This window comes from Ranitomeya imitator, chromosome 7 (genome assembly GCF_032444005.1).
Source record: "Ranitomeya imitator isolate aRanImi1 chromosome 7, aRanImi1.pri, whole genome shotgun sequence".
NCBI lineage: Eukaryota > Metazoa > Chordata > Amphibia > Anura > Dendrobatidae > Ranitomeya > Ranitomeya imitator.
The window spans coordinates 90,988,394-91,016,259 of NC_091288.1; the positions used below are offsets into that span (position 1 = coordinate 90,988,394).

The 27,866-nt window shown below is 45.3% G+C and overlaps 1 protein-coding gene across 3 annotated transcripts in view; it reads right to left on the minus strand.

The window, feature by feature from the left end:
• The window catches only part of RAPH1 (Ras association (RalGDS/AF-6) and pleckstrin homology domains 1), a 191,589-nt gene that overhangs the window by 43,983 nt on the left and 119,740 nt on the right, over positions 1-27,866 (minus strand). For 2 of the 3 annotated variants that reach the window (XM_069733659.1, XM_069733661.1), the window contains exon 5: positions 8,753-8,827. The exons of the other annotated variant lie outside the window; for it this stretch is intronic. In XM_069733659.1, coding sequence (XP_069589760.1) covers positions 8,753-8,827 — 75 coding nt within the window. The remainder of the gene's footprint in view (positions 1-8,752; positions 8,828-27,866) is intronic. 3 annotated transcript variants of the gene reach the window in all.

A 27,866-nucleotide genomic window follows, 5' to 3' on the forward strand; every position in this document is an offset into this window, starting at 1 on the left:
GCTTGGAGTGAAGAAATCAACAGTGGGAGCAATAATTAGAAAATGGAAGACATACAAGACCACTGATATTCTCCCTCGATCTGGGGCTCCACGCAAAATCCCACCCCGTGGGGTCAGAATGATCACAAGAACGGTGAGCAAAAATCCCAGAACCACGTGGGGGGACCTAGTGAATGAACTGCAGAGAGCTGGGACCAATGTAACAAGGCCTACCATAAGTAACACACTACACCACCATGGACTCAGATCCTGCAGTGCCAGACGTGTCCCACTGCTTAAGCCAGTACATGAGGAAATAGGAGATACCGGAGCATATGGAAAAAACAGCTCTTTATTAATACAAACATTAAAACTATCAGTAATATACAAGGTATATAAATTCCACTAAATAACAGAGGTAAGAGGGCGAGAGAACCCACTCCTCAAGGCACCCCACACTAAGCAATTATTACATATACAACTGAAGAGCACAAAGTGTGCTGTGCCAAAGTAGAGTAGCAAGCTAGTCAGCAGTAAATGGCACAGTGATCCGAAAAGGTCGCACTGAGCACAATATAGTAGACATAGGTGAGAAATGGCAGATAGCTTACCAGCTCAGGGGGGCCGAGGAGGGGGATCCCGCCGGAAAAAAGACCCCGACGCGCGTTTCGCGGCTCTTGCCACGCCGCTTCCTCAAGGGGATATGAGAAGGAGCAGCCAGGACCTGCTGATAACCTTCCCGACCCCAGTCATCCTATTTACATGGGTGCCCATCCGTTTGTCTGCCGGATTAATTTTCTTGTTTTTATATTGTTTTTAACTTTGTTTTTTGTCTTTTCACTTATCAGTAATCACTTTCATCTATGGGCCTTTCATGGACTGCCATTTCCTTTCCCTCTTCCCTGGTCATGTGGATCATAGTTTATCATCTTTGCCACCTCCTAAGATCTACGACGGACTACGGACAAGAATGACCTGCCTTTTATTTTTGCATACCATCAAAGGACTCACCATATTTTTATATGATGATTATCTTGCCCTATGTCGGATCATGGCTGTACACATATATATTGATGTGATATTACTGTTTTGCTATTTTATATGCTTTATTATTATTACCCTTTATTATATAATCATGTCATGTATGTGCCACCTCATGTGTCAGCGTCAATGTTCTACCCGGTATATGGCATAACACTCCTGGCCATGTCTTTTCCGCGAGATAGGCAGAATATTTGAGATTTTGTGGACTAGTGCTATCCCTTTAGCAGTTGCGTTTTTTATGGTCTCCTATCCATCCTTTTCCCCTCAGTGCCCTGTGGCCTTGGGCTCTGACTTCTCCCTGCCAGGCAGAGTTATTGAGGTCCCATGCTGGACTTCTATATCTGTGGTACTTGTCTCCTCTGTGGTGGCCGTGCGCATTGCCTGTTGTATGGGCGGCTCCCCCATGTGGGCGGGCGTCTATGTGCCCCACGGGATCGCCCTGGGCTTATACCCGGGGCGTTCGCGCTGGGCCTGACGCCGCGCCTCCATGGAGGACCTTCCCATCGCCGGGCGCATGCGCCGCTAGCGCCACCAGGATTGGCCGGTTAGGGACATGTGACTGGGGTCGGGAAGGTTATCAGCAGGTCCTGACTGCTCCTTCTCATATCCCCTTGAGGAAGCGGCGTGGCAAGAGCCGCGAAACGCGCGTCGGGGTCTTTTTTCCGGCGGGATCCCCCTCCTCGGCCCCCCCTGAGCTGGTAAGCTATCTGCCATTTCTCACCTATGTCTACTATATTGTGCTCAGTGCGACCTTTTCGGATCACTGTGCCATTTACTGCTGACTAGCTTGCTACTCTACTTTGGCACAGCACACTTTGTGCTCTTCAGTTGTATATGTAATAATTGCTTAGTGTGGGGTGCCTTGAGGAGTGGGTTCTCTCGCCCTCTTACCTCTGTTATTTAGTGGAATTTATATACCTTGTATATTACTGATAGTTTTAATGTTTGTATTAATAAAGAGCTGTTTTTTCCATATGCTCCGGTTTCTCCTATTTTCTCATGTATGTTATATGGAGCGGATTTGATCCGTCTGGTTTTCTTAACACACTTGTGTTTTTTCCAGATTGATAATATGATTTTGGGATTTGTAATATTATTAAGCCAGTACATGTCCGGGCCCGTCTGAAGTTTGCTAGAGAGCATTTGGATGATCCAGAGGAGTTTTGGGAGAATGTCCTATGGTCTGATGAAACCAAACTGGAACTGTTTGGTAGAAACACAACTTGTCGTGTTTGGAGGAAAAAGAATACTGAGTTGCATCCATCAAACACCATACCTACTGTAAAGCATGGTGGTGGAAACATCATGCTTTGGGGCTGTTTCTCTGCAAAAGGGGCCAGGACGACTGATCCGGGTACATGAAAGAATGAATGGGGCCATGTATCGTGAGATTTTGAGTGCAAACCTCCTTCCATCAGCAAGGGCATTGAAGAGGAAACGTGGCTGGGTCTTTCAACATGACAATGATCCAAAGCACACCGCCAGGGCAACGAAGGAGTGGCTTCGTAAGAAGCATGTCAAGGTCCTGGAGTGGCCTAGCCAGTCTCCAGATCTCAACCCTATAGAAAACCTTTGGAGGGAGTTGAAAGTCCGTGTTGCCAAGCGAAAAGCCAAAAACATCACTGCTCTAGAGGAGATCTGCATGGAGGAATGGGCCAACATACCAACAACAGTGTGTGGCAACCTTGTGAAGACTTACAGAAAACATTTGACCTCTGTCATTGCCAACAAAGGATATATTACAAAGTATTGAGATGAAATTTTGTTTCTGACCAAATACTTATTTTCCACCATAATATGCAAATAAAATGATAAAAAAACAGACTATGTGATTTTCTGGATTTTTTTTTCTCAGTTTGTCTCCCATAGTTGAGGTCTACCTATGATGTAAATTACAGACGCCTCTCATCTTTTTAAGTGGTGGAACTTGCACTATTGCTGACTAAATACTTTTTTGCCCCACTGTATATATGGAGTGTTTGTTAGTTCTGATGGAGTACTAAACTACATTTGATCTATATTGCTGTTATGTGATGCCACTTTGTCCCCCTATTCTGTAAGTACGGATGTGCTGCCGATTTTAACTCTTTACTGCCTCTGTTTGACCTTTGATTTTGCATTCCAAATAAAGTTTACATTTTATACCATTCTTTGGACTAGTACACCGCTTTCTTTGCGGTATTTCATTAATATTGGTGTGTCCTGCACATCCTTTAAATTTGGGTTCTACTTAATATGCCGTGATGATGTTTTTACAACCTTGTAGAAGCCTTATATGTTTTCCGTGTCTATATTTAATTTTAATATGGTGTATTTCTTGGTTTGTGGGAGGGGTTCGGTTGGGGGGTATGTTACGGCCAGCGCATTATTTCCGCCGCTCTGTCCTTGCACAAACTGACCCGTAGAAGCGCAAGCACAGCACGAAACGGCCGTCGTCCTCCCCTGCTCACACGAGCTCCGGTTCCCACTCCCCCGGCCATGAATTTTTACCTTAAGATGGAATAAAGTGTTGATTTTCTGTGATCGGTGAGTGCCTTCTTATTTTTTTTTTCACATGGATTGTATACATGGCTTACCTGCTGCTGACAAAAAGTAAAACAGCAATCTATTTCTTGGATCGAGAAGTGCTGAGGTGAAGGAGTCCGCCTGAGTGCATCACTGCCAAGCAGAATAAAATATTAGAGAGTGTAGGCCGCAATCTGGCAGGGCCCTTCCGCAGAAGTCCGAGTGTGCCCTGCATGTCTCTGTGACAATCATGCACAGGACTCTGCAACAAACACGGATCATGTTCATTCACCTCCAGCAAGCGCGTGGAGTGAAAGTGTCAGGGCCCCTTCTGTGTTCCCCGGCTGCCCAGCAGTCACACAGGACAAGGCGACATATTCTAGACAGTGGTATCTAATATAACTAGCACTACAAGGCCTCATCCAGATGTCCAAGAGTCATGTATCTGGTCTGTGTTCCTCATGGATAGAACACTTTCCTGTTACACTCTATTGGGCTGTTCCCATGTCCATGTTTTGTTTGTTTGTTTTTTAAGGGGGAGCACAGAGTGATCCCCTAAAATTCACAGACACGAGTCCCTTTTTGATCCAAGTCATAGCTCAAAATTACCCATACAGACCGCACACGGGTGGATCAATGTACGATCGCGTGCCGTCCGTGACCAACATTGGAACGGATAGAAGCTTTGTCATATACAGGTTTTATCATCAGTGAAAATCATTAATGAATGAATGATGGCAAAAACTAACATGGACCAAACACTGACAAGAAAGGATCCATGTTTTTACATAGGATAAAAATCATGGCCGTCTTAATGTGGCCTAAGCCCACGTTGAGTATTTGGTCAGTATTTTACCTCAGTATTTGTAAGTGAAAACAAGAAAACCCCTATTGTAACGATGACCTCTGACCTTTTTATTTCTGCTGTTACGATGACATCTAATGGTTATTAAATGGATTTATTGTAAGCACTTCATTATAACAGATAACAATGACATTTCAGAGACTTAATAAACCATTCACATGATCTGGTGTCTATTGAGTTTTTATTCCAGGAGAAAAGGTAGATTTTTTTCTTCATTTTTGTTATGTAGCAAAAATAACTTTGAACAATTATTATACTTGTGTGTATTCATCAATGCAGTCAATGCTAACTATGGGTTGTATCATTAACACAACTACTGCTCATATGACCCAATAGGCCACGTTCACCCTGTCAGTATTTTACCTCAGTATTTGTAAGCCAAAACCAGGAATGGGTGATAAATACAGAAGTGGTGATATGTTTCTATTATACTTTTCCTCTGATTGTTCCTCTCCTGGTTTTCGCTTATAAATACTGAGGTAAAATACTGACCAAATACTGATCGTGTGACCATGGCCTTCGTGTCGTGCACTCAGGAGCACGCTCTATGAGCCAACAGAGGGCAACTCTGTAAGGCCTCATTCACAAATCTGTGATGCGCGGATGTGTTGTATCCATGGTTTTCACGGATACCCGTGCCCATTATAGTCTATGGGGCTGTTCACATGACCATGCTTTTTCATGGACCACATATCTGGGCAAATCTCAGAGACATGGCCGCTTTTCTCCAGCAACACAGATGAAAAGTGACACTACAAGTCTACGGGTTCATGAAAAACAAGTACAGCACACGACATCCATGGACCATCTGTATTTAAAATTGTAAAGGACAGGAGAAGCTTTGTAATTTATTTATCTGTCACTGAAGAACACTAATAACTAATGACACCAGTAATGAAATACTGGTGCACGACACTGATCCAAAACACTGCTGACACTGGAACCATTTTTTCCCAGACGTGTGAATGAGGCCGAAGTGTTTTCCAGCTTGGTAGATGCGGCCTACTCACACGTTACAAGGTAGAACATTTGTATGACTGCCACCATTTATGGCCGAATTTGGAGGCCAGACTAGGCTTCTCTTGGTTTTATTTCCTTCATGTTGGCTGCTCTAGGCTGGCTTACACAAGTGCTGCATTAGGCAAAGCTCTGTGACATGACACCTCACTCACGTCTCTAGCGTTACTCCATGATTTGCACTGCAGCTCTGACTAGTTGATACTGTCAGTAGGGAGCAGATTTCCATTACAGCCAGGACTGAAAAAATACCAGAAAGAAGATAAAAGGCCCAGGAGAGGCTGCAGAATGTGCACTGTGCCGCTGCATGCCACAGGCATTCTGCCATTGTGCTCTCCTTACACGCTGGTGGAGTCAGGTATTGCAGGTCAGCTCGCTTCACTGGAGTAGGAAGGAGTCGCTTTACCAGATATAGGCCATGAACAAAAGTGGCGCTATTCAGAGACATTGGATTTATGCAAGCCTAGAAGAATCCCCACATGGTCAGCCATGTCTATTGTTAGAGCTTAGTCAGAAATGTAACACAGCAATTACACACACTGGAAAGGCAAAAAAGGAAACTGAAAAGAGATGAACAAACTACGAGTGAGACAAACCCATTAGACATCAACATTATAAATTATAGAAACTCTTTGTAATAGTCACGATGCAGAAAACACATATGGAGTAATTTACAGCCAGCACACGAGGGAGAGGAGGCAGAGGGACATGTTAAGCCAAGTCTTGCCTTTAATAGTCATTTCCATTCATAATTTAGTGAGCTGTGTAATTGATGTGTTCAACTGGGAAAACACCAGGGGCAGAAGGAGGCGCATGAATGACACGTGTCCTCAGAATCATTAGATTTACTCACTGGCAAACGGCTATATGTATCATTCATGCCTGAAGGAACCGAGTGCGCCAAGGATGCCGGGCAATTACTACATGTACGATGCCTACACTGCCGATCACACCGGCTGCTGTATATATTAGTGGCACCACACCATCATACAGAGAGGGGGCTACTACTTACCGGGAACATGACAGCGGACACATGTGGGCCGTCCGCAGGCAGCTTGTCATCTCAGCCAGGTATGTTTGACTCAGAAATGCTGCGGTGTTTCAGAGAAAAAAGCCGCCACAAAAGAGACTAGTCAGACAGGAGGGTCCGCAGCGACTTCTCCTCGCCCACTCACCCTTGAGTGACAGATCTGTCCCTGTGTGAGTGTATAGTTCCAGGCAGCGAGTGGGGAGAAACCACCAAGGACCCTCCTGTCCAGCTAGTCTTCTGTGTGGCTCGGTCCCCCGTAGCTTTTAAAGTACAGTATTTTTTTTCCTGAAGAGTTTCAGCAATTCAGAGCCAAACACACTTGGCTTAGATTGCACAGCATGTATCAGCGGTCAGACTCCTTTCAAAGGGAGTATGTCATCAGAAAATGACAAACTATTTAAATTTGTATGTTAAACGTGCTTTTAAAGAAAGGTTGGGGATTTTTCTATATTCTTTATGTTACCGGCTGTTTAAAAAAAAGAAATCCTTAAATCTTGCAGTTTTCACTTTACTTACTGACACTCTGTCATAGGAAGGTAATGCCTATATACAGATAAGACAGAATCCACCATTCACAATAGGTAATGTCACAGCTCACCTCCTCTGCACAGGCCACATAGCATGCCTAGAAAACACTCATTAAAGGCAATGAACATCTCTAGATGACCCTATGGCCTATGCGGACAGAGTATAACACACCTCTGAGTGCTAACTATCAGGACAGCTAGATGAGCACAAAAATCACAAAGTGAATGGAATTGGAAAATGTACAGTCAGGAAATGAAAAAACAGATTCCCATTGACCCCCACCCACCCTCCCTCCAAACAAAATACAGAAAAAGTGGTCTCTTGGCCTGAACTTGTGTTCTTGAGACTATGTTCAGGTTGGGAGGCCCACGCTCAGTCCTGGGTACTCCAGACCATGAAACCTCGGCCTTAGGAAGCAGACAGAGCAAAATTGGAACACAGATTGGCATGAGGAATGAGAAGGGGCTATCAAAGTAGTGAGGCCAACATACACATTAGATAAAAGTCGGCCCATCATCTGATGTGTATGGCGGCCTCCTCACTCCTCCCAAACAGTTGATGTCAGGGAAGAGAAGGATCTGTTTGTTGGAATTTCACCGGCCGATCCTTCTGGTCTCTGGGCGGTAACATGAGCCAGAGGTGTCAGCGGATGTCTCCTAGAGGACCTAGGACCGTATAACCGAGGCGAACGTTCCCGTGTGCGGGAGAGTCAGGGAGTGATGGCTGCAGGTCAATCATTTGGCCAGCTCAATCTATTGTGTATGGCCAGCTTTCCCCTTTTGTATGCACTACTGTGTTTGGCCCATAAATTGCATATGTGGCTACAGCCCAATTCCAGTTTTAGTAGCTCCTCTGTTCACAGTACCATGGCTTTCACTCAGGCTCCCTCTGTCTAAGGTTATGTTCAAACGCTGCATTTATACTGTGAAAAATGAGCACTTTACTCACCCAGTTAAGTGAAGAGAGATTTTTCCTTGCAAAACTTGAAGTAGTTTTGAAACAGCAGCATGTCAGCTTTTTTAGCATCTTTGCAGAGTTTTTCAACCCATTCTAATGAATGGGAAGAAATTCATTAAAAAAAACATAAAAAAACATACGAGGAGCATTTTTTACGTAGTTTTTTCCTGCCATGAGACATTTTTGGTGCAGAAATGTCTGAAGCAGATACGTAAAGGGGTTGTCTGGCCTTAGGCTTCAATTCTGCAGACTTGTGAATTCTCACATTGCGTACGCTGTGAGGATTCGCTGGTGCCGGGAGTGTCAGGGGCGTCACCGCAAGTACGTGATTGGAATACATGCGGTCACGTGCCAACTAGATGTGCGCGGCCTCGCTCAATGCAAGTGTACTGATAGAGGCTGGACACGTCGGAATGTGGCAAATCACAGATGTCACATGACTGCCAGCTGCAGACACTAGCGAATACTCACAGAGTGCCTGCAGACTTGTATCCTGAGGCCAGACAACCCCTTTAATATGTGCACATAACTTAATATGTCAGTATAATAAATGTAGGAACATTTGAAGGTAGCAATCACTTGTTCACATCCATGTATACATACTACACAATAAATAGGAGAGCAGTTCTTAGTGGATTCCCCCATGTAACGCACGTATAGAGCATCACGATACAAGGAGGGAGGCACGTAGCAATGAACAGTCGCGGAGCACATGCTTGCGCCTCGTACACTGCTCCTGGTGCCCGTGCGCTTCCATTTCACAGTTGGTACAGATTAGCTGCAGGGAAGAGGTAAATCATGCAGATGGAAAGAGCAAGCTTCATCACCTTAGTCAGCAAGTGAGAGGGCTTCCCTGCAATGTTTCTGAGCAGAAGGGAGGTCTCCCTGTCCAGATAGGAGTGCTTGCACAGAAAAAGAAACAGACAGGAAGAGAAAAAAGTGGAAAATACAATTAAAAGAAAAATCTGAGCAAGGCATATTCATTTGCGTGTTCTGATTAACGCGGTAAGCATGCAAAGGAAAAGACACAATTCCCTAATGCATGATATGTCAACATCAAATATGAACACAGATGTCCCAGATCTAAAATAGAAGTCACAGGTTGTATGTAGTAATTCTGCAATAAAACAAAGTACTACACGTACCACACACCTATTCAGAAGCTTTAAATCTCAAAATTATTAGTGTTGTCGAAACTAGCTGATCCATGATTAGTTTTCTTTCCTACTGTGAGCCTAGCTGGAGCTATTAAATGCTTATTTTAAATCATAAGAAAAAGAAAAAAACAAACATTAAAAAAGTAATTTTGATATGGATTATCACAGTAAGTACACCATAATCGTGGTGACAGGTTCCCTGTAGAGGGAACCGGTCACTAGATTCAAGCTGCACGAATCACTGCACAACTGCAGCCAGGTATGTCTGTCCCTGAAATGCTACGGCGCTCTGAGCCGGCCAGGGACTATATGGTTAGACCCGACTAGCCCGCTGCGGCCCCTCCGCGGGGTCTTCTCCCCGCACTGATCCAGTTGACTGACTCGCTGTCAGCTGGAGTAGGGTGAGAAGTGCTGGCTCAGGGTCGCACCAGCCTTGATTTTCAAACTTGTCCTTTTTCTGAAGTGACAGCGTTCAGAGAATTACATCCTGGGCTGCAATCACACAGGCAAGCTGCATTCCTACAGGCAGGTTCCAAGTGACAGCTTCCATCAAACAATGCATGAAGTTTGCATTGTGAAATCCAAGAAGTATTGTTTATCCTTGCAGAGATTGACATGCTAAGCATGCCGAGATGAGGAGACTTAAGGCCACAATGCTCCTCTGGGAAATACGCCTCTCACTCAGCCAAACTAGATCTCCACTTTGCCCTGACGAGGGGCAGTACACCGAAACACAGTGTCTGCAAATTGAGATTCTGGTTTGGCTTTTATACTAAGTCATGTGACAAGGCTCGTTAAAGGGTCAACATTGACTTTTAGGATTGCTACTTCCAATAGGTGGCACTAGAGTTCTAGCCTTCTTCCTCTCTAAAGAGACAATTTGCATTGTGAAATCGAATGACAAATCCACTTTTAAGGATGTTCTGTACATAATGGTTACTGGGGGCTTATCACAGACGGTGAACATTAATTAACAGGTCTGTCAATGAAAAATCAAGATTTGTTCATTGATGACTAGAGATGGACGAACACAAACAGTAAAGTACGGCGTGCATGACAGCATGGCAAACACTACTTCTGATCGGTGGTAAAATCATTACCATCAGTCAGAGAGCCGGGGTTCCCACACTGTCATCTGAGCCTGCAGCTGTGATAGGATGTAAACGTTTGCCTCCAGTCCCTGGCATTGGCTGATGGGAATTGTGCTCCCATCAGCCTATGCCTGCTGCCGCTTATAACAGCGAAAGCAGGAGCGGTTGACGGAAGTATTCATCAGCCAGCGCCTGAACTCTAAAAAAAACTTTAAAAATAAACGACGTGGGTTCCCCTGTATTTTTGATAACCAGCCAGGAAAAACTGACAGGTGGGGCTGCAACCCTCAGCTGTCAGCGTTAGAAAGGCTGGTTATCAAGAATAGAGGGGTCCCCAAGCTGTTTTTTTTTTTTTTAAATAAATAAATAAAAAAAAATAAAACACAACATGGGGTCTCTCACATTTTTGACAACCAGCCTTGCTGGAGCAGACAGCTTCGGGCTGGTATTCTTAAGCTGATAAGGGGCCATGAATATTGTCCCTCCCAGACAAGGCACATCTATTAGATTCTGGCACTTCCCACTTGTCCTGTAGCGGTGGTAAGTGGGGTAATATTTGTGGGGTTGATATCACCTTTGTATTGTCCGGTGACATCAAGACACCTATCCATTACTAACCCTATAATTACAAGGTAAATAAAGACACAGCAAGAATAAAGTCCTTTATAGGAAATAAAAACAAAATACACTTTTCCTTTTTTATTTAAAAATAACAAAACAGTTATACTCACCTAATGCCTAATTCTACTGAATCCCTTGTCTCCTGTAAGAAAACATAAAAAACAACAATATCCCTCACCTCTCCAATGTCGTAATCCATGTCTAGGGATTATTAGTTTTCAACCTGAACAGTGACCTCATCGAGACTGCATTCCCAGCTGGGCCAATGAACTGCGGTGACCTACCTCTGGTGAGATCACCCCTAGCACAGGGAGAAAAAGTCTCCCAGTGCAGAGGTGAGTGCACCGGGAGAATTTCACTGCGTTGAATTTGAACTGCAGTGAACTCGCCTCTGCACCATGAAACTTTTTCTCACTGTGCTAGAGGTGACCTTACCAGAGAGAGGTCACCACTGCTCACTTATCCTGCACTCGCAGCAGCTTTTTCACCAGTGGTTCTCAGCCTGGACGGTCGCATCTCGGCATTGTCCAGGTTGAAAAACATTAATCGACATTTATTACGGCGTGGGACAGGACGACGGAGAGGTGAGGGATATTGTTTTTTATTTTTTTTTTATTACAGGAGACGAGGGATTCAATGGAATGGGAGTTAAGGGAGTATAAACATTTATTTTTAAATGAAAAAGGAAAAGTGGGTTTTGTTTTTATTTCAAATAAAATACTTTATTCTGTGTGTTTACTAACAATATAGCTATAGGATTAGTAATGGATAGGTGTCTTACAGACACACCTCTCCATTAATAATCTTTGGGCTTGATGTCACCGAACAATACAAAAGAAACATCAACCTCACAAATATTACCCCACTTACCACCACTACAGAGCAAGCGGGAAGAGCCGGGCAAAGCGTCAGAATTGGCCCATCTAATAGATGCACCTTTTCTGAGCAGCTGCAGGCTGCTATTTTTAGGCTTGGGGGCAATATTTATGGCCCTTTAACAGCCTGAGAATACCAGCCCCCAGCTGTCTGCTTTAGCAAGGCTGATTGTCAAAAATGGGGGAACCCATGCTGTTTTTTAAAAAAATTGTAATTATTTAAAAAAAAAAAAAACAGTGTGGGGACCCCTCTATTCTCTATAACCAACCTTGCTAACACTGACAGCTGAAGGTTGCAGCCCCCAGCTGTCAGTTTTGCCTGGCTGGTTATCAAAAATACAGGGGAACCTATGCTTTTTTTTATTATTATTTATTTATTTATATCACAGACTGATGAATATTCCCATCAGTCAATGACTGCTCTTACTGGCTCATGGGAGTAGTAGTCCCATCAGCCAACGCCAGTGACCGGAGGTAAACCTTTTACCTCTAATCACAGCTACGGACTCTCAGTCATCTGACAGCGTGGAAGCCGTGGCTTTCTGACTGGCGCTAATAATTTTACTGTCGATCAGATGCAGTGTTTGCCATGCTGTCATGCACATGACAGCATGGCAAACACTGGATGTTCGGGCCCCCCATTCAAGTTACTTGGGTCCGGGTACTGTTCTAGTAACCGACCCAGAACTTTTTTTTTTTTTTTTAAACTGTTTGGCCAAACCCGCCAGACTTGAACATCCAGGATCAGCCCATCTCTACTGTTGACTAAAGAGCGATGACTGACACTTTCTACTACACACCAAGGGGTAACACTCGGCATATGATACTATAAGGAGATAACCAAGGAAAGCGGACTGCTCATACAGGCACTGGTTACCATCAATGACCATGACCACATGAATATTAGTCATGCATTCCACAACCTACTAGAAATCCAAGGGAAAGCCAACCCAAATACACAGAACCCCCACCAAAATGTCAATGTTAAAGGGAACCTGTCACCTGAATTTGGCGGGACCGGTTTTGGGTCATATGGGTGGAGTTTTCGGTGTTTGATTCACCCTTTCCTTACCCGCTGGCTGCATGCTGGCCGAAATATTGGATTGAAGTTCATTCTCTGTCCTCCGTAGTACACATCTGCGCAAGGCATATACTACGAAGGACAGAGAATGAACTTCAATCCAATATTTCGGCCAGCATGCAGCCAGCGGGTAAGGGAAGGGTGAATGAAACACCCGAAAACTCCGCCCATATGACACAAAACCGGTCCCGCCAAATTCAGGTGGCAGGTTCCCTTTAAATTGATAGGATATATAAAGAAAATCTGCTACCAGAATAAAGAAAAGTCTTACTTTATGATTCCTTCTAAGAAAGTCTAGTCACATACATACCATTTCTTGGAATATATATATATATATATATATATATATATATATATTCCCCCACCCCCCCAAGGAAACTAGTAAATATAATTAATAAATAAATATATATATCTTAAGCCTTATCAAAGCCTTTATCTAAACACATTCCCCCCATAAATAAAGTACTGTGAGAATAGAAGTCTTTGAATTAATTGGTAAACTACTCATTAATCCCTACAAAGGGAGCCTTGACAGTTGGTAGATTATATTCCTAGAAAACAATTGTGGAACCGTATATTTCATAATTTTATTGCCATTTTTGTTATTTAAAAGGGAAAATGTTCTTCAAATAGCAGAATAACATGCACAGCTATGATGTGCATCATCTAATGCTAGCAAAAAAGAAGGCATGCAGAACTGTCCTCCAACTTACAGGGCTCACTTCTGCATCTTGTGTAAAGTCAAGGCGACGCCTGGCTTGCAATGATCTTCCCAATGTAACATGCTGGGTCAAAAGAAGCAGATGGAGGGAATAAAAAGTGCACAGGAACAGGAGGATGAAAGTGTGAACAAGGGGTTCATGCAAAAGTGACCAAAGAGAACGAAAGCAACAATATAACAAATAACAGGGCAATACATATTCATAGTCATGCAGCAAACAACACATGCAGGACACTCAGGAGGCCGGTCACACAAGAAAAAAACCACAGAAGTCACAGTAAGACCATGTTCACACGCAGCATATTTGCTGCATTTCTTTCCAAAACCTGCTCTCTTGGCAATAAAAACCGGTTTCACTGCTTTTATGTTGCTGCTTTTTGTCTGCAGTACATGCTAATTAACGTTAGTTTCAATCACCAAAAATGGTGCAAAAATTTTTGATGCGTGTTTTTCACACCTTCACTGCTCTCTATGGGTGAAAAATGATGCAAATACGCTGAAAGAATACATAAGATGCCATTTTGGCATCAGTGACAATGGGAAGTGCAGTCACATTGGTGGGCGCTTAGAGTTGGCATTTCAGATCAATGTTTTGTCTGCATGTTCAACATCAAAAATACAACAAATCTTAAAAAGAAAAAAAATTATGGAACATTGGCCAATGCTATAATTAAAGGGGTTCTTGGCCTTAGGCTACAAGTCTGCAGTAACTTGTATGACAGCAGGCTTCTGAATCCTCGCATCGCGCGCATTGTGAACTATGAGGATTCTCCAGCGCCGGGAGCCGTTGGTCATGTGACTTACATACTCCTGGCCACAATCCAACTAGACGTGTCTGGATACAGTCGCACTGAGTGACACCATGCCCATCAAGTGGGCACCTGACAATGTATGCTAAGCGTGCCGACCACTCCAAGCAGCAGAGAATCCTCACAGCACAGATGGAGTGATTGTAGATTACTTGTAGACTAACGCCGGACAACCCTTCTGAGGATTTAACATTAGTTTCTGTAGACACCATGTACAAACCATTCACATCTACTATATAATTGTCTAAGGGTCACTTCCGTCTTTCTGTCTGTCCCGGAAATCCCGCGTCACTGATTGGTCGCAGCCGTCAGGTACAGTCCGGCCGAGAATTAGTCCCTCCCTACTCCTCAGCCGTCAGTGCCCGCTCCATACTCCCCTCCAGTCAGCGCTCACACAGGGTTAATGGCAGCGTTAACAGACCGCGCTATGCCGCAGTGTAGCGCACTCCGTTAAGGCTGCTATTAACCCTGTGTGACCAACTTTTTACTATTGATGCTGCCTATGCGGCATCAATAGTAAAAAGATCTAATGTTAAAAATAATTTAAAAAAATATAAAATCATTATATACTCACCTTCCGTGGGCCCCTGGATCTTCCCGCTCCTCGCGACGTTCTGGTGACCGGTCCATGCATTGCGGTCTTGCGAGATGTTGATACGACATAATCTCGCGAGACCGCAATGCACTCTTGGGACCAGAGGGTCGCGAGGAGCATCAGTAAACGCCTCGCCTGGATCTGGGGGGCCGACGGAGGGTGAGTATATAACTATTTTTTATTTTAATTCTTTTTTTAACAGGGATATGGTGCCCACATTGCTATATACTACGTGGGCTGTGTTATATACTACATCTCTGTGCTATATACTATATGGGCTGTGCTATATACTACGTGGCTGTGGTATATATTACGTGGCTGGGCAATATACTACATCGCTGTGCTCTATACTACGTGACCTGTGTTATATACTATGTGGCCAGTGTTATATACTACCAGTTTTTTCCATCTCTTGACTAGCACTTGCTTATTACTGTGATTTTTTACCTCACTGTGCTCTTTTGTGTCTTCAAGTTTCTTGGTCGTGTGTGAACAGGTTCCTACAGACTTGTTCATTGTGCAAGTAGCCCATGTGTTTCTGGTTCTGTAATTGTTCTCTTATTTCTACAAGACTAGGGAGTCTACCACTCCTTATGAGTCATTTGCATCAAAGCTGTTCCATCCAGCATGTCCACATGAAAATTCCCTCTCTGAACCCTGCTTATACAGGTACTATACAGATGATCAGGTTTTTAAATGCATCAGATAGGGATTATATACATTAGGTAGGACTGCTCTATATGGGTATACCTTGGCAATTGGTGGAGCAGCTTAGTATACATTTTTTTGCAAAACAACGTATCAACTAAATACCCTGTTTTTTCCATCTCTTGACTAGCACTTACTTATTACTGTGATTTTTTTTACAATAGAGTATTTTTTACCTCACTCTGCTCTTTTGTGTCTTCAAGTGTTATATACTACGTCTCTGTGCTATATACTACATGGCTGGGCACTATACTATGTGTCTGTGCTATATACCATGTGTCTGTGCTATATACTACATGGCTGGGCACTATACTATATGTCTGTGCTATATACTACATGGCTGGGCACTATACTATGTGTCTGTGCTATATACTACATGGCTGGGCACTATACTATGTGTCTGTGCTATATACTACGTGGCTGGGCAATATACTACGTGGCTGGGCAATATACTACTTGGCTGTGCTATATACTACGTGGCTGAGCAATATACTACGTGGCTGTGCTACATTCTATGTGGCTGGGCAATATACTAAGTGGTCTGCGCTATATAGTGTTATACACTGCGTGGCCTGTGCTATATACTGCGTGGGCTGTGCTATATACTGCGTGGGCTGTGCTATATACTGCGTGGGCTGTGCTATATACTGCGTGGGCTGTGCTATATACTGCGTGGGCTGTGCTATATACTGCGTGGGCTGTGCTATATACTGCATGGGCTGTGCTATATACTGTGTGGGCTGTGCTATATACTGTGTGGGCAGTGTTATATACTACGTGACTGCTATATAATACGTGGGCAGTGTTATATACTACATGGCCAATTTTAAATACTGCATGGGCTGTGTTATATACTGTTTGGTACGTGGCCTGTGCTATATACTATGTGGCTGCTATATACATACATACCTATTCTAGAATACCATGCGTTAGAATCGGGCCACCATCTGGTATAACTGATTTATTAGAACATACAAAAATGCTAATCACGGGGACATCGGCACGTTTTTCAAGAGTGCAGCATGTCAATGTCTCTTGTGGAGACGCTGGACTCCGCAACAGAAATTAAATCAATACAATGTATTGGACGCGGTGAATCCGCACGGTGCAGTGATCACATGTGGCTTTAAGTACGACGCAGCGTTTCGGACCAGTGAAAATACACTGCGCCCAAAGAACTGCTACTTCCAGATCGTGAGCACATCACCTAAAAAATAAAAAAAAAACACCACCACCGCCAACCTTTTGTTACCATAGCAACCCAATCACAGCAGTTTTTATTTTACTGCAGCAGGTTAAAACTCAAAAGCTAAACTCTGGTTGCTATGGGCAACAGACAGTTTAGATAAGCGAGACCCATAGTATATAAGAGCTGCAGCACACACTATATACCCGGCACACATTATATACCCAGCACACACTATATACCCGGCATACCCAGCGCACACTATATACCCAGCACACACTATATACCCGGTATACCCAGCACACACTATATACCCAGTATACCCAGCACGCACTATATACCCAGTGCACACTATATACCCAGCGCACACTATATACCCAGTATACCCAGCACACACTATATACCCAGCACACACTATATACCCAGCACACACTATATACCCAGCACACACTACATACCCAGCACACACTACATACCCAGCACACACTACATACCCAGCGCACACTATATACCCAGCATACACTATATACCCGGTATACCCAGCGCACACTATATACCCGGTATACCCAGCACACACTATATACCCAGTATACCCAGCACGCACTATATACCCAGTGCACACTATATACCCAGCGCACACTATATACCCAGTATACCCAGCACACACTATATACCCAGCACACACTATATACCCAGCACACACTACATACCCAGCACACACTACATACCCAGCACACACTACATACCCAGCGCACACTATATACCCAGCGCACACTATATACCCAGCATACACTATATACCCGGTATACCCAGCGCACACTATATACCCGGTATACCCAGCACACACTATATACCCAGTATACCCAGCACGCACTATATACCCAGTGCACACTATATACCCAGTATACCCAGCACACACTATATACCCAGCACACACTATATACCCAGCACACACTACATACCCAGCACACACTACATACCCAGCGCACACTACATACCCAGCGCACACTATATACCCAGCGCACACTATATACCCGGTATACCCAGCGCACACTATATACCCAGTATACCCAGCACACACTATATACCCAGCACACACTACATACCTAGCGCACATTACATACCCAGCGCACACTATATACCCGGTATACCCAGCGCACACTATATACCCAGTATACCCAGCACACACTATATACCCAGCACACACTACATACCCAGCACACACTACATACCTAGCGCACACTACATACCCAGCACACACTATATACCCAGCACACACTACATACCCAGCACACACTACATACCCAGCGCACACTACATACCCAGCGCACACTATATACCCAGCATACACTATATACCCGGTATACCCAGCGCACACTATATACCCGGTATACCCAGCACACACTATATACCCAGTATACCCAGCACGCACTATATACCCAGTGCACACTATATACCCAGCGCACACTATATACCCAGTATACCCAGCACACACTATATACCCAGCACACACTATATACCCAGCACACACTACATACCCAGCACACACTACATACCCAGCACACACTACATACCCAGCGCACACTATATACCCAGCGCACACTATATACCCAGCATACACTATATACCCGGTATACCCAGCGCACACTATATACCCGGTATACCCAGCACACACTATATACCCAGTATACCCAGCACGCACTATATACCCAGTGCACACTATATACCCAGCGCACACTATATACCCAGTATACCCAGCACACACTATATACCCAGCACACACTATATACCCAGCACACACTACATACCCAGCACACACTACATACCCAGCACACACTACATACCCAGCGCACACTATATACCCAGCGCACACTATATACCCGGTATACCCAGCGCACACTATATACCCAGTATACCCAGCACACACTATATACCCAGCACACACTACATACCCAGCACACACTACATACCCAGCGCACACTACATACCCAGCGCACACTATATACCCAGCGCACACTATATACCCAGCATACACTATATACCCGGTATACCCAGCGCACACTATATACCCGGTATACCCAGCACACACTATATACCCAGCATACACTATATACCCAGCACACACTACATACCCAGCACACACTACATACCCAGCGCACACTACATACCCAGCGCACACTACATACCCAGCGCACACTATATACCCAGCATACACTATATACCCGGTATACCCAGCGCACACTATATACCCAGTATACCCAGCACACACTATATACCCAGCACACACTATATACCCAGCACACACTATATACCCAGCACACACTATATACCCAGCACACACTACATACCCAGCACACACTACATACCCAGCACACACTACATACCCAGCACACACTACATACCTAGCGCACACTACATACCCAGCGCACACTATATACCCAGCGCACACTATATACCCAGCATACACTATATACCCGGTATACCCAGCTCACACTATATACCCGGTATACCCAGCACACACTATATACCCAGCGCACACTATATACCCAGCATACACTATATACCCGGTATACCCAGCGCACACTATATACCCGGTATACCCAGCACACACTATATACCCAGCATACACTATATACCCAGTATACCCAGCACGCACTATATACCCAGTGCACACTATATACCCAGTATACCCAGCACACACTATATACCCAGCACACACACTATATACCCAGCACACACTATATACCCGGTATACCCAGCACACACTACATACCCAGCACACACTATATACCCGGCACACATTATATACCCAGCGCACACCATATACCCAGCACACACTATATACCCAGTATACCCAGCACACACTATATACCCAGCACACACTATATACCCGGCACACATTATATACCCAGCACACACTATATACCCAGCACACGCTATATACCCAGCACACGCTATATACCCAGCACACGCTATATACCCAGCACACACTATATACCCGGCACACATTATATACCCAGCGCACACCATATACCCAGCACACACTATATACCCAGTATACCCAGCACACACTATATACCCAGCACACACTATATACCCGGCACACATTATATACCCAGCACACACTATATACCCAGCACACGCTATATACCCAGCACACGCTATATACCCAGCACACGCTATATACCCAGCACACGCTATATACCCAGCACACACTATATACCCGGCACACATTATATACCCAGCGCACACCATATACCCAGCACACACTATATACCCAGTATACCCAGCACACACTATATACCCAGCACACACTATATACCCGGCACACATTATATACCCAGCACACACTATATACCCAGCACACACTATATACCCAGTATACCCAGCACACACTATATACCCGGTATACCCAGCACGCACTATATACCCAGCACACACTATATACCCAGTGCACACTATATACCCAGTGCACACTATATACCCAGCGCACACTATATACCCAGCGCACACTATATACCCAGGGCACACTATATACCCAGCGCACACTATATACCCAGCGTACACTATATACCCAGCACACACTATATACCCAGCACACGCTATATACCCAGCACATACTATATACCCAGCGCACACCATATACCCAGCACACACTATATACCCAGCACATACTATATACCCAGCGCACACCATATACCCAGCGCACACCATATACCCAGCGCACACCATATACCCAGCGCACACCATATACCCAGCGCACACCATATACCCAGCGCACACCATATACCCAGCGCACACCATATACCCAGCGCACACCACATACCCAGCGCACACCATATACCCAGTGCACACCATATACCCAGCGCACACCATATACCCAGCGCACACCATATACCCAGCGCACACCATATACCCAGCGCACACCATATACCCAGCGCACACCATATACCCAGCGCACACCATATACCCAGTGCACACCATATACCCAGCGCACACAATATACCCAGCGCACACCACATACCCAGCGCACACCATATACCCAGCGCACACCACATACCCAGCGCACACCATATACCCAGCACACACTATATACCCAGTATACCCAGCACACACTATATACCCAGCACACACTATATACCCGGCACACATTATATACCCAGCACACACTATATACCCAGCACACACTATATACCCAGTATACCCAGCACACACTATATACCCGGTATACCCAGCACGCACTATATACCCAGCACACACTATATACCCAGCGCACACTATATACCCAGTGCACACTATATACCCAGCGCACACTATATACCCAGGGCACACTATATACCCAGCGCACACTATATACCCAGCGTACACTATATACCCAGCACACACTATATACCCAGCACATACTATATACCCAGCGCACACCATATACCCAGCACACACTATATACCCAGCACATACTATATACCCAGCGCACACCATATACCCAGCGCACACCATATACCCAGCGCACACCATATACCCAGCGCACACCATATACCCAGCGCACACCATATACCCAGCGCACACCATATACCCAGCGCACACCACATACCCAGCGCACACCATATACCCAGCGCACACCATATACCCAGCGCACACCATATACCCAGCGCACACCATATACCCAGCGCACACCATATACCCAGCGCACACCATATACCCAGCGCACACCATATACCCAGCGCACACCACATACCCAGCGCACACCATATACCCAGTGCACACCATATACCCAGCGCACACCATATACCCAGCGCACACCATATACCCAGCGCACACCATATACCCAGCGCACACCATATACCCAGCGCACACCATATACCCAGCGCACACAATATACCCAGCGCACACCACATACCCAGCGCACACCATATACCCAGCACACACTATATACCCAGTATACCCAGCACACACTATATACCCAGCACACACTATATACCCGGCACACATTATATACCCAGCACACACTATATACCCAGCACACACTATATACCCAGTATACCCAGCACACACTATATACCCGGTATACCCAGCACGCACTATATACCCAGCACACACTATATACCCAGCGCACACTATATACCCAGTGCACACTATATACCCAGCACACACTATATACCCAGCACACACTATATACCCAGCGCACACTATATACCCAGCGCACACTATATACCCAGCGTACACTATATACCCAGCACACACTATATACCCAGCACACGCTATATACCCAGCACATACTATATACCCAGCGCACACCATATACCCAGCGCACACCACATACCCAGCGCACACCACATACCCAGCGCACACCATATACCCAGTGCACACCATATACCCAGCGCACACCATATACCCAGCGCACACTATATACCCAGCACACACTATATACCCAGCACACGCTATATACCCAGCACACGCTATATACCCAGCACATACTATATACCCAGCGCACACCATATACCCAGCGCACACCATATACCCAGCGCACACTATATACCCAGCACACACTATATACCCAGCACACACTATATACCCAGCACACACTATATACCCAGCACACGCTATATACCCAGCACACGCTATATACCCAGCACATACTATATACCCAGCGCACACCATATACCCAGCGCACACCATATACCCGGTATTCTGGATTTCTGCTTTTTCCAGACTTGCTGCGAAGAAGAATGAGCACAGTGGATAAACTGTTCATCCTGCGGCTCTTCCTAGACGGCGCTCCTCTGCTGATGTTATTTATGCCATTTCATCCAACACTAAAAGTTTTGTGAAGCATTGTTGGGTTACAGCGATTCATAAAGATCCTCAGCCACAAGCCCCCAGGAGGTCGTACAAGAGACTAATTGCATTATCCCAGGAGCAGATTTTGATTGTTTTAATAAATGTTTCCGTGTAAAAAAAAAAAAAGTCATCAGTTGCCATGGCAATGCCTCGTTGCTCTGGGATCAGGGGACGCAGCAACGCTCGAATTCCACAATCTCAGCCTGTCCAATAGAAGATCTCAGCCCTCGTTATTTTATACGGAGAGGTGAAAACATGCGGTAACAAACCAGCGTTAAGGAGATTAGGCCGGGTTCACATTGCGTTAAACCCGTCCGTTAGACGGACTATGTTACACTGCGGCATAACGTGGTGTAACGCAGTCCGTTAACGCCGCCACTGAATCCAATGTCGGACGCATTGCTAGCGCATGCCCACAATGGGCTTGCGCTACGATGTGCCTTCATTGAGTGACGGACCCCGAGACGTGGGCTGCAGCATTTCCGGGTCTGCCACCGCTAGCGCAAATAGAGCTAGTAGATGCTCCATCTGCGCTAGCGCGCTGCCATACCGGCACTTGCGTTAACAGCAGCCCGTTAACGTATGTGTTGAACGGGCTGCTGTTAACACAATGTGAACCCAGCCTAAGGCTACTTTCACACATCACGTTTTTGCCGTCAGGCACAATCCGGCGAGTTTTGAAAAAAGCGGATCCAGTTTTTTTTTTCTGCCAGATCCGTTTTTTTCTTATAGAGTTGTATTTGCGTCAGATGGCCACACGTTTCATCCGTTTTTTGCCGGATCCGTCAAAAATTACTTTTCCGGCGTACAGAGGAACGTTTTTTTCTGTCCGGCGAAAAAACACAGCGACGGTTCCAGCGATAAAAAGATGAAACGTGAGGTGAAATGACTGTATCCGGCTACCGATCCTGATATTTTTACACTATGGAGTACGGTATATCTCGCTCTCTCAGGAAGTCCAAACTCTAGGCCCGGTAAACAAAAACAGATCCAGCAAAAAAAAAACAGATTATGCCTGAAGGCAAAAAACTGATGTGTGAAAGTAGCCTTAGTGAGAAGCTTGAACACACGGCCACGGAGCGATAATCCTACCGGCCTACAGACATGGCTGCCAAGTGCAGGCAGAAGGAGATCAGTGACCTGCATTGTATCACGGGAGATACCGGACTGATGACAATGGATGTTACCAACCGCAGGCGGACAGACAGACAGACGTACTACAGATCATCCTGGCTCTAATAGGTGGACACAGGAGCTCAGTCATCCTCCTTCCACCCGTCCACTGGTCTCCTCAGACTCCATATTGTCTAGGACTTTCTAGTTGGAGAATTATTTGTTTCTACAGCTGGGTTACCTGAGATTTTTAGGTTGTGCTGCTGATAAACATGGACCACTGCGCCTGTTTCGGTGTCCCCTGGTCGTGTGGACAAGAAGCATGTCCCACTACCACAATGTCTGCTAGTGGAAGGTATCCACCATGTATCAGCTCTACTATACCAGGTCCTCTGCTGGGTCCGTCCATAGAACACGTGGTGATTCTCCAGGACATCTAATCATATCAGTGGGGGTCAGATTCCATCCACCCCCACAACCTGCCAGCTGAGGGGGCCACTTCGGGTCCCCCAGGCACATCATGGTAGGTTTGGTAGAGTCCGTGCCTGGTCCTGCAGCTCCATACGGCACAGCTCTTACAGAACACCAGATATCGGTGCAGCGCTCCTGAGATGGCCCCTTTGGTGGTCATTGGACTGCATAATGTCAGCCTCCTACCCCTAATATTTATTTCACGAAGATAAGCCATTAATGTTAAAGTATTACTCCCAACACTAAGAGTCATCACCTATTCCCAGGATAGGTGAAAATGTTCTGATCAGAGTCTGCCATAGGGACAAGTGGGCTCTGAAGTCCCCAGAAGAAACTCGCATGCCCACCACCGCTACAGACAACCTCTATGGGAAAGCCAAAGATGTGCGCCACCAATAATGATAATTTTGCATCCAGCTAAAAAATCATTGTATCTGGCAAATAGTCTGATATTTGCTGTCCCGTTTCGACAGGCCAAAAGTTAGGAGCAAGCTTTTGCACGTACACTTGTTTCCTGATTATCATTGGGGTCCACTTAGAAACCCAGGATTGCAGTACAGTACCAGTACATCTGTGTCATATTAGACCGTTTCCGTCCCAAGATCAGAAGCATAATAGCCCACATAAAAGACCATTAAATAAGAAAGCTGCAAGATCAACGGACGGCCCACGGCAGAGTCTGTGGTTTCAAAGAACTCTGACAAAGACCTTTTTAGAAAATATTCAGCAATATCTTCAGCATGGGGGAGCACACACCAGCTGAATGGAGGGGGATGTTATCTGACTGTAAGGCTTTTCTGAGCATCTCCATGTACAGTTTTGAAACAATGAACAGTAGATAAAAAAGCCCAGAGAAATGTGTAGAATATTCATGTGCTTCCCATTACATGATCTTAAGATGATTGGACCAGAGCTTCATTAGGAAAATAAAGACAACTGAAATCCCCTTCATTTCTTTCATGAGTTTCTAAGGAAATTCTTTTCTAAGAAGAAGTAGCCCACAAGGAGCAGACGTGAGATGTGCAGAGAGCCGCGCTCTAGTGCTGCAACCTACAATCATTAAATGAGAGATGTGGAATAATGTGCCAAGGAAAAACAGATGACAAGACTGTAACATCCCAGGTTAGCTCTCAGGATCTCAGCTTTGACATGGTTTAATTAAAGGAGTTTTCCACGACCGTGCTTTTCTTTTGCTATAGGGCTAAGAACTTACAGGCAGGTTTTTGCCAACTACCTGCCTGTTCTGCCCGGCGCTGATGTCTGCCAGCTCAGAGCGGCCACAAACCGCTCCCGGATGCTCATTTAACCTCAAGTCAAAAGAGAAGCCCTTCCTCTCGTGGACTGCTCCATCGTGAGGGCAACACCGCTGCCGTCATGCTGATTGACAGCTTGGCTCCCTGCAATAAGACAATCAGCATGACGGCAGTGACAACCCAGCCACAGATCAGAAGAGAAGCAGCTGCTCTGCCGACCCCAGGAGCCACAGAATCGCCGGCAGGAGATGTTCATGACCACTCTGAGCTGGCAGAGACCAGCGCCGGGCAGAACAGGCAGGTAGATAGCAACCACCTAACTAAGTTCTTAGCCCCATAGCAAAATAAAAAGCAAAGTCCTGGATAATCCCTTTAAAATGGATTCAGCCACAGAAATTTCTCAGGAAATTGAAAAATCAAACAAGGTGCTACATTTTAAGATCCAATTAATCTCAAAATGTTTCTTTCCTATTAGGCTGGCTTCACAAATATTGGATTTAAAGGGGTTGTCCAGACATCTAATAGTGATGACCCATACTTAGAAGGGGTCATCAATATACTAACGGTTATTAACTCCGGCTGATGGAGAGATAGGTCACTGAGTGAGGCAGGTAGGGGCAGCTGGGTCCTGCCTTATCTATCTACGGTATCTATCTATCTATCTATCTATCTATCTATCTGTCTGTCTGTCTATCTATCTATCTATATTAAAAGACTTAACGGGGATACGTTGTTTTAATGTTTATTTTATCTTTCAATCACGGTTCCAGGGTAAAAGCTATAAAAGCCATGTCCAGTAATTACAGATTTTCTCATTAGTAGGATAAGAGATGACAGTTGGTGCTTATAGAGTTCTATGGAGGAGGAGGAGGAGGAGCTAGAGGCAGACACCGAATATCTGCTGCAAGATCTCCTGAAATTAAATAAGTTAAACCTTTTTACCACAGATTGAAAATGTAAAGCCAGGATCACACATGCGAGAAATACGGTTGAGTCTCACATGTTAATACCCAGCATTGCCAGCGGCACTCAGGAGCGGAGCGTGCAGCTACATGTATTGCTATGCGGCCGCACGCTCCGCTCCTGAGTGCCGGCAGCAATGCCGAGGATTAACATGCGAGACTCGGCCGTATTTCTCACATGTGTGATCCTGGCCTACCAGTAACTTCAGCAGACCTTGCAGCAGAATGTCTGCGTCTGCCTCTTGCGCCTCATTCCATAGAACTTTATGAGCACAAACCGTCATCCTTTATCCCAGCAATGTGAAAATTTTATTCATTAAATACAGGTTTTAGCCCTGAATCGAGAGTGAAAAGTTAGTCCAGAGAAAAAAAACTGATTTTTTTCTGATAAGATAAATTACATTAGTCTCTTATTTTCAGGTGTTAGTTATTGATTTATAAAATTAAAATGATGGTCACCTCTTTAAAGAACCCCCTTCCCCGTATGTGTAACCCAGTAGCCCTCCATGCTCTTGCTCACCGAGGCCTACATTGGGTGGCAAGTGCTTGACAATGTTGTTTGCAGACTCAATCTCTCCTAGATGCCATAAGTCGGCTTCTTCTGTGCCTTCAGCCTATGAGTAGTGTCAGCACCCAGGTATCCTGTGACCAGAGACTGATGGCTTTTTTATATACTGTTACATGACATTACTTTGTAAATATCGGCCAGTGGTAACCACAGGGGTGTTAGATCACTAATTAGTATAAAATAACGCATCTATGCTATGTAATACCTACTAACTTACAGAAAGTCTGGAATCCCGCCGTCTTTACACCCTAGATCAAATGCCTGGACTGCGATGGCACAGACTCCAGCCGGGCACTAACCATGCCAATGTGACTCCCGCGAGATCGCACAGCAGCGGGCCGTTATCAATAGTACCTGCACTAATCTCAGATAGTGTTGGACAAAGAAAAGGGGGCTACACGTAGCTGCCAGATGCAAAGCTTCAAGTATTGGAACTATTCCTTTCAGATAAAGCAAAAAGAAAATTGAAGCAAAAAAAAAAAAGATGGAAACGGGGCAATTAACTTTTAAAGAGGTTGTCAACTACTTTTTAATTTTATTTTTTTACTTATTTTTTTCTTCATTTTCCTATTGATTTGAATAGGAGGCAGATGTGCGGTACCCTGCCGCGGTCATGGATGTGTGGTACCCTGCCGCGGCCATGGATGTGCGGTACCCTGCCGCAGCCATGGATGTGCAGTACCCTGCCGCGGTCACAGATGTGCGGTACCCTGCCACGGCCATGGATGTGCGGTACCCTGCTGCAGCCATGGATGTGCGGTACCCTGCAGTGGCCATGGATGTGCGGTACGCTGCCGCAGCCATGGATGTGCGGTACCCTGCAGTGGCCGTGGATGTGCGGTACCCTGCCATGGCCACGGATGTGCGGTACCCTGCCGCGGCCACGGATTTG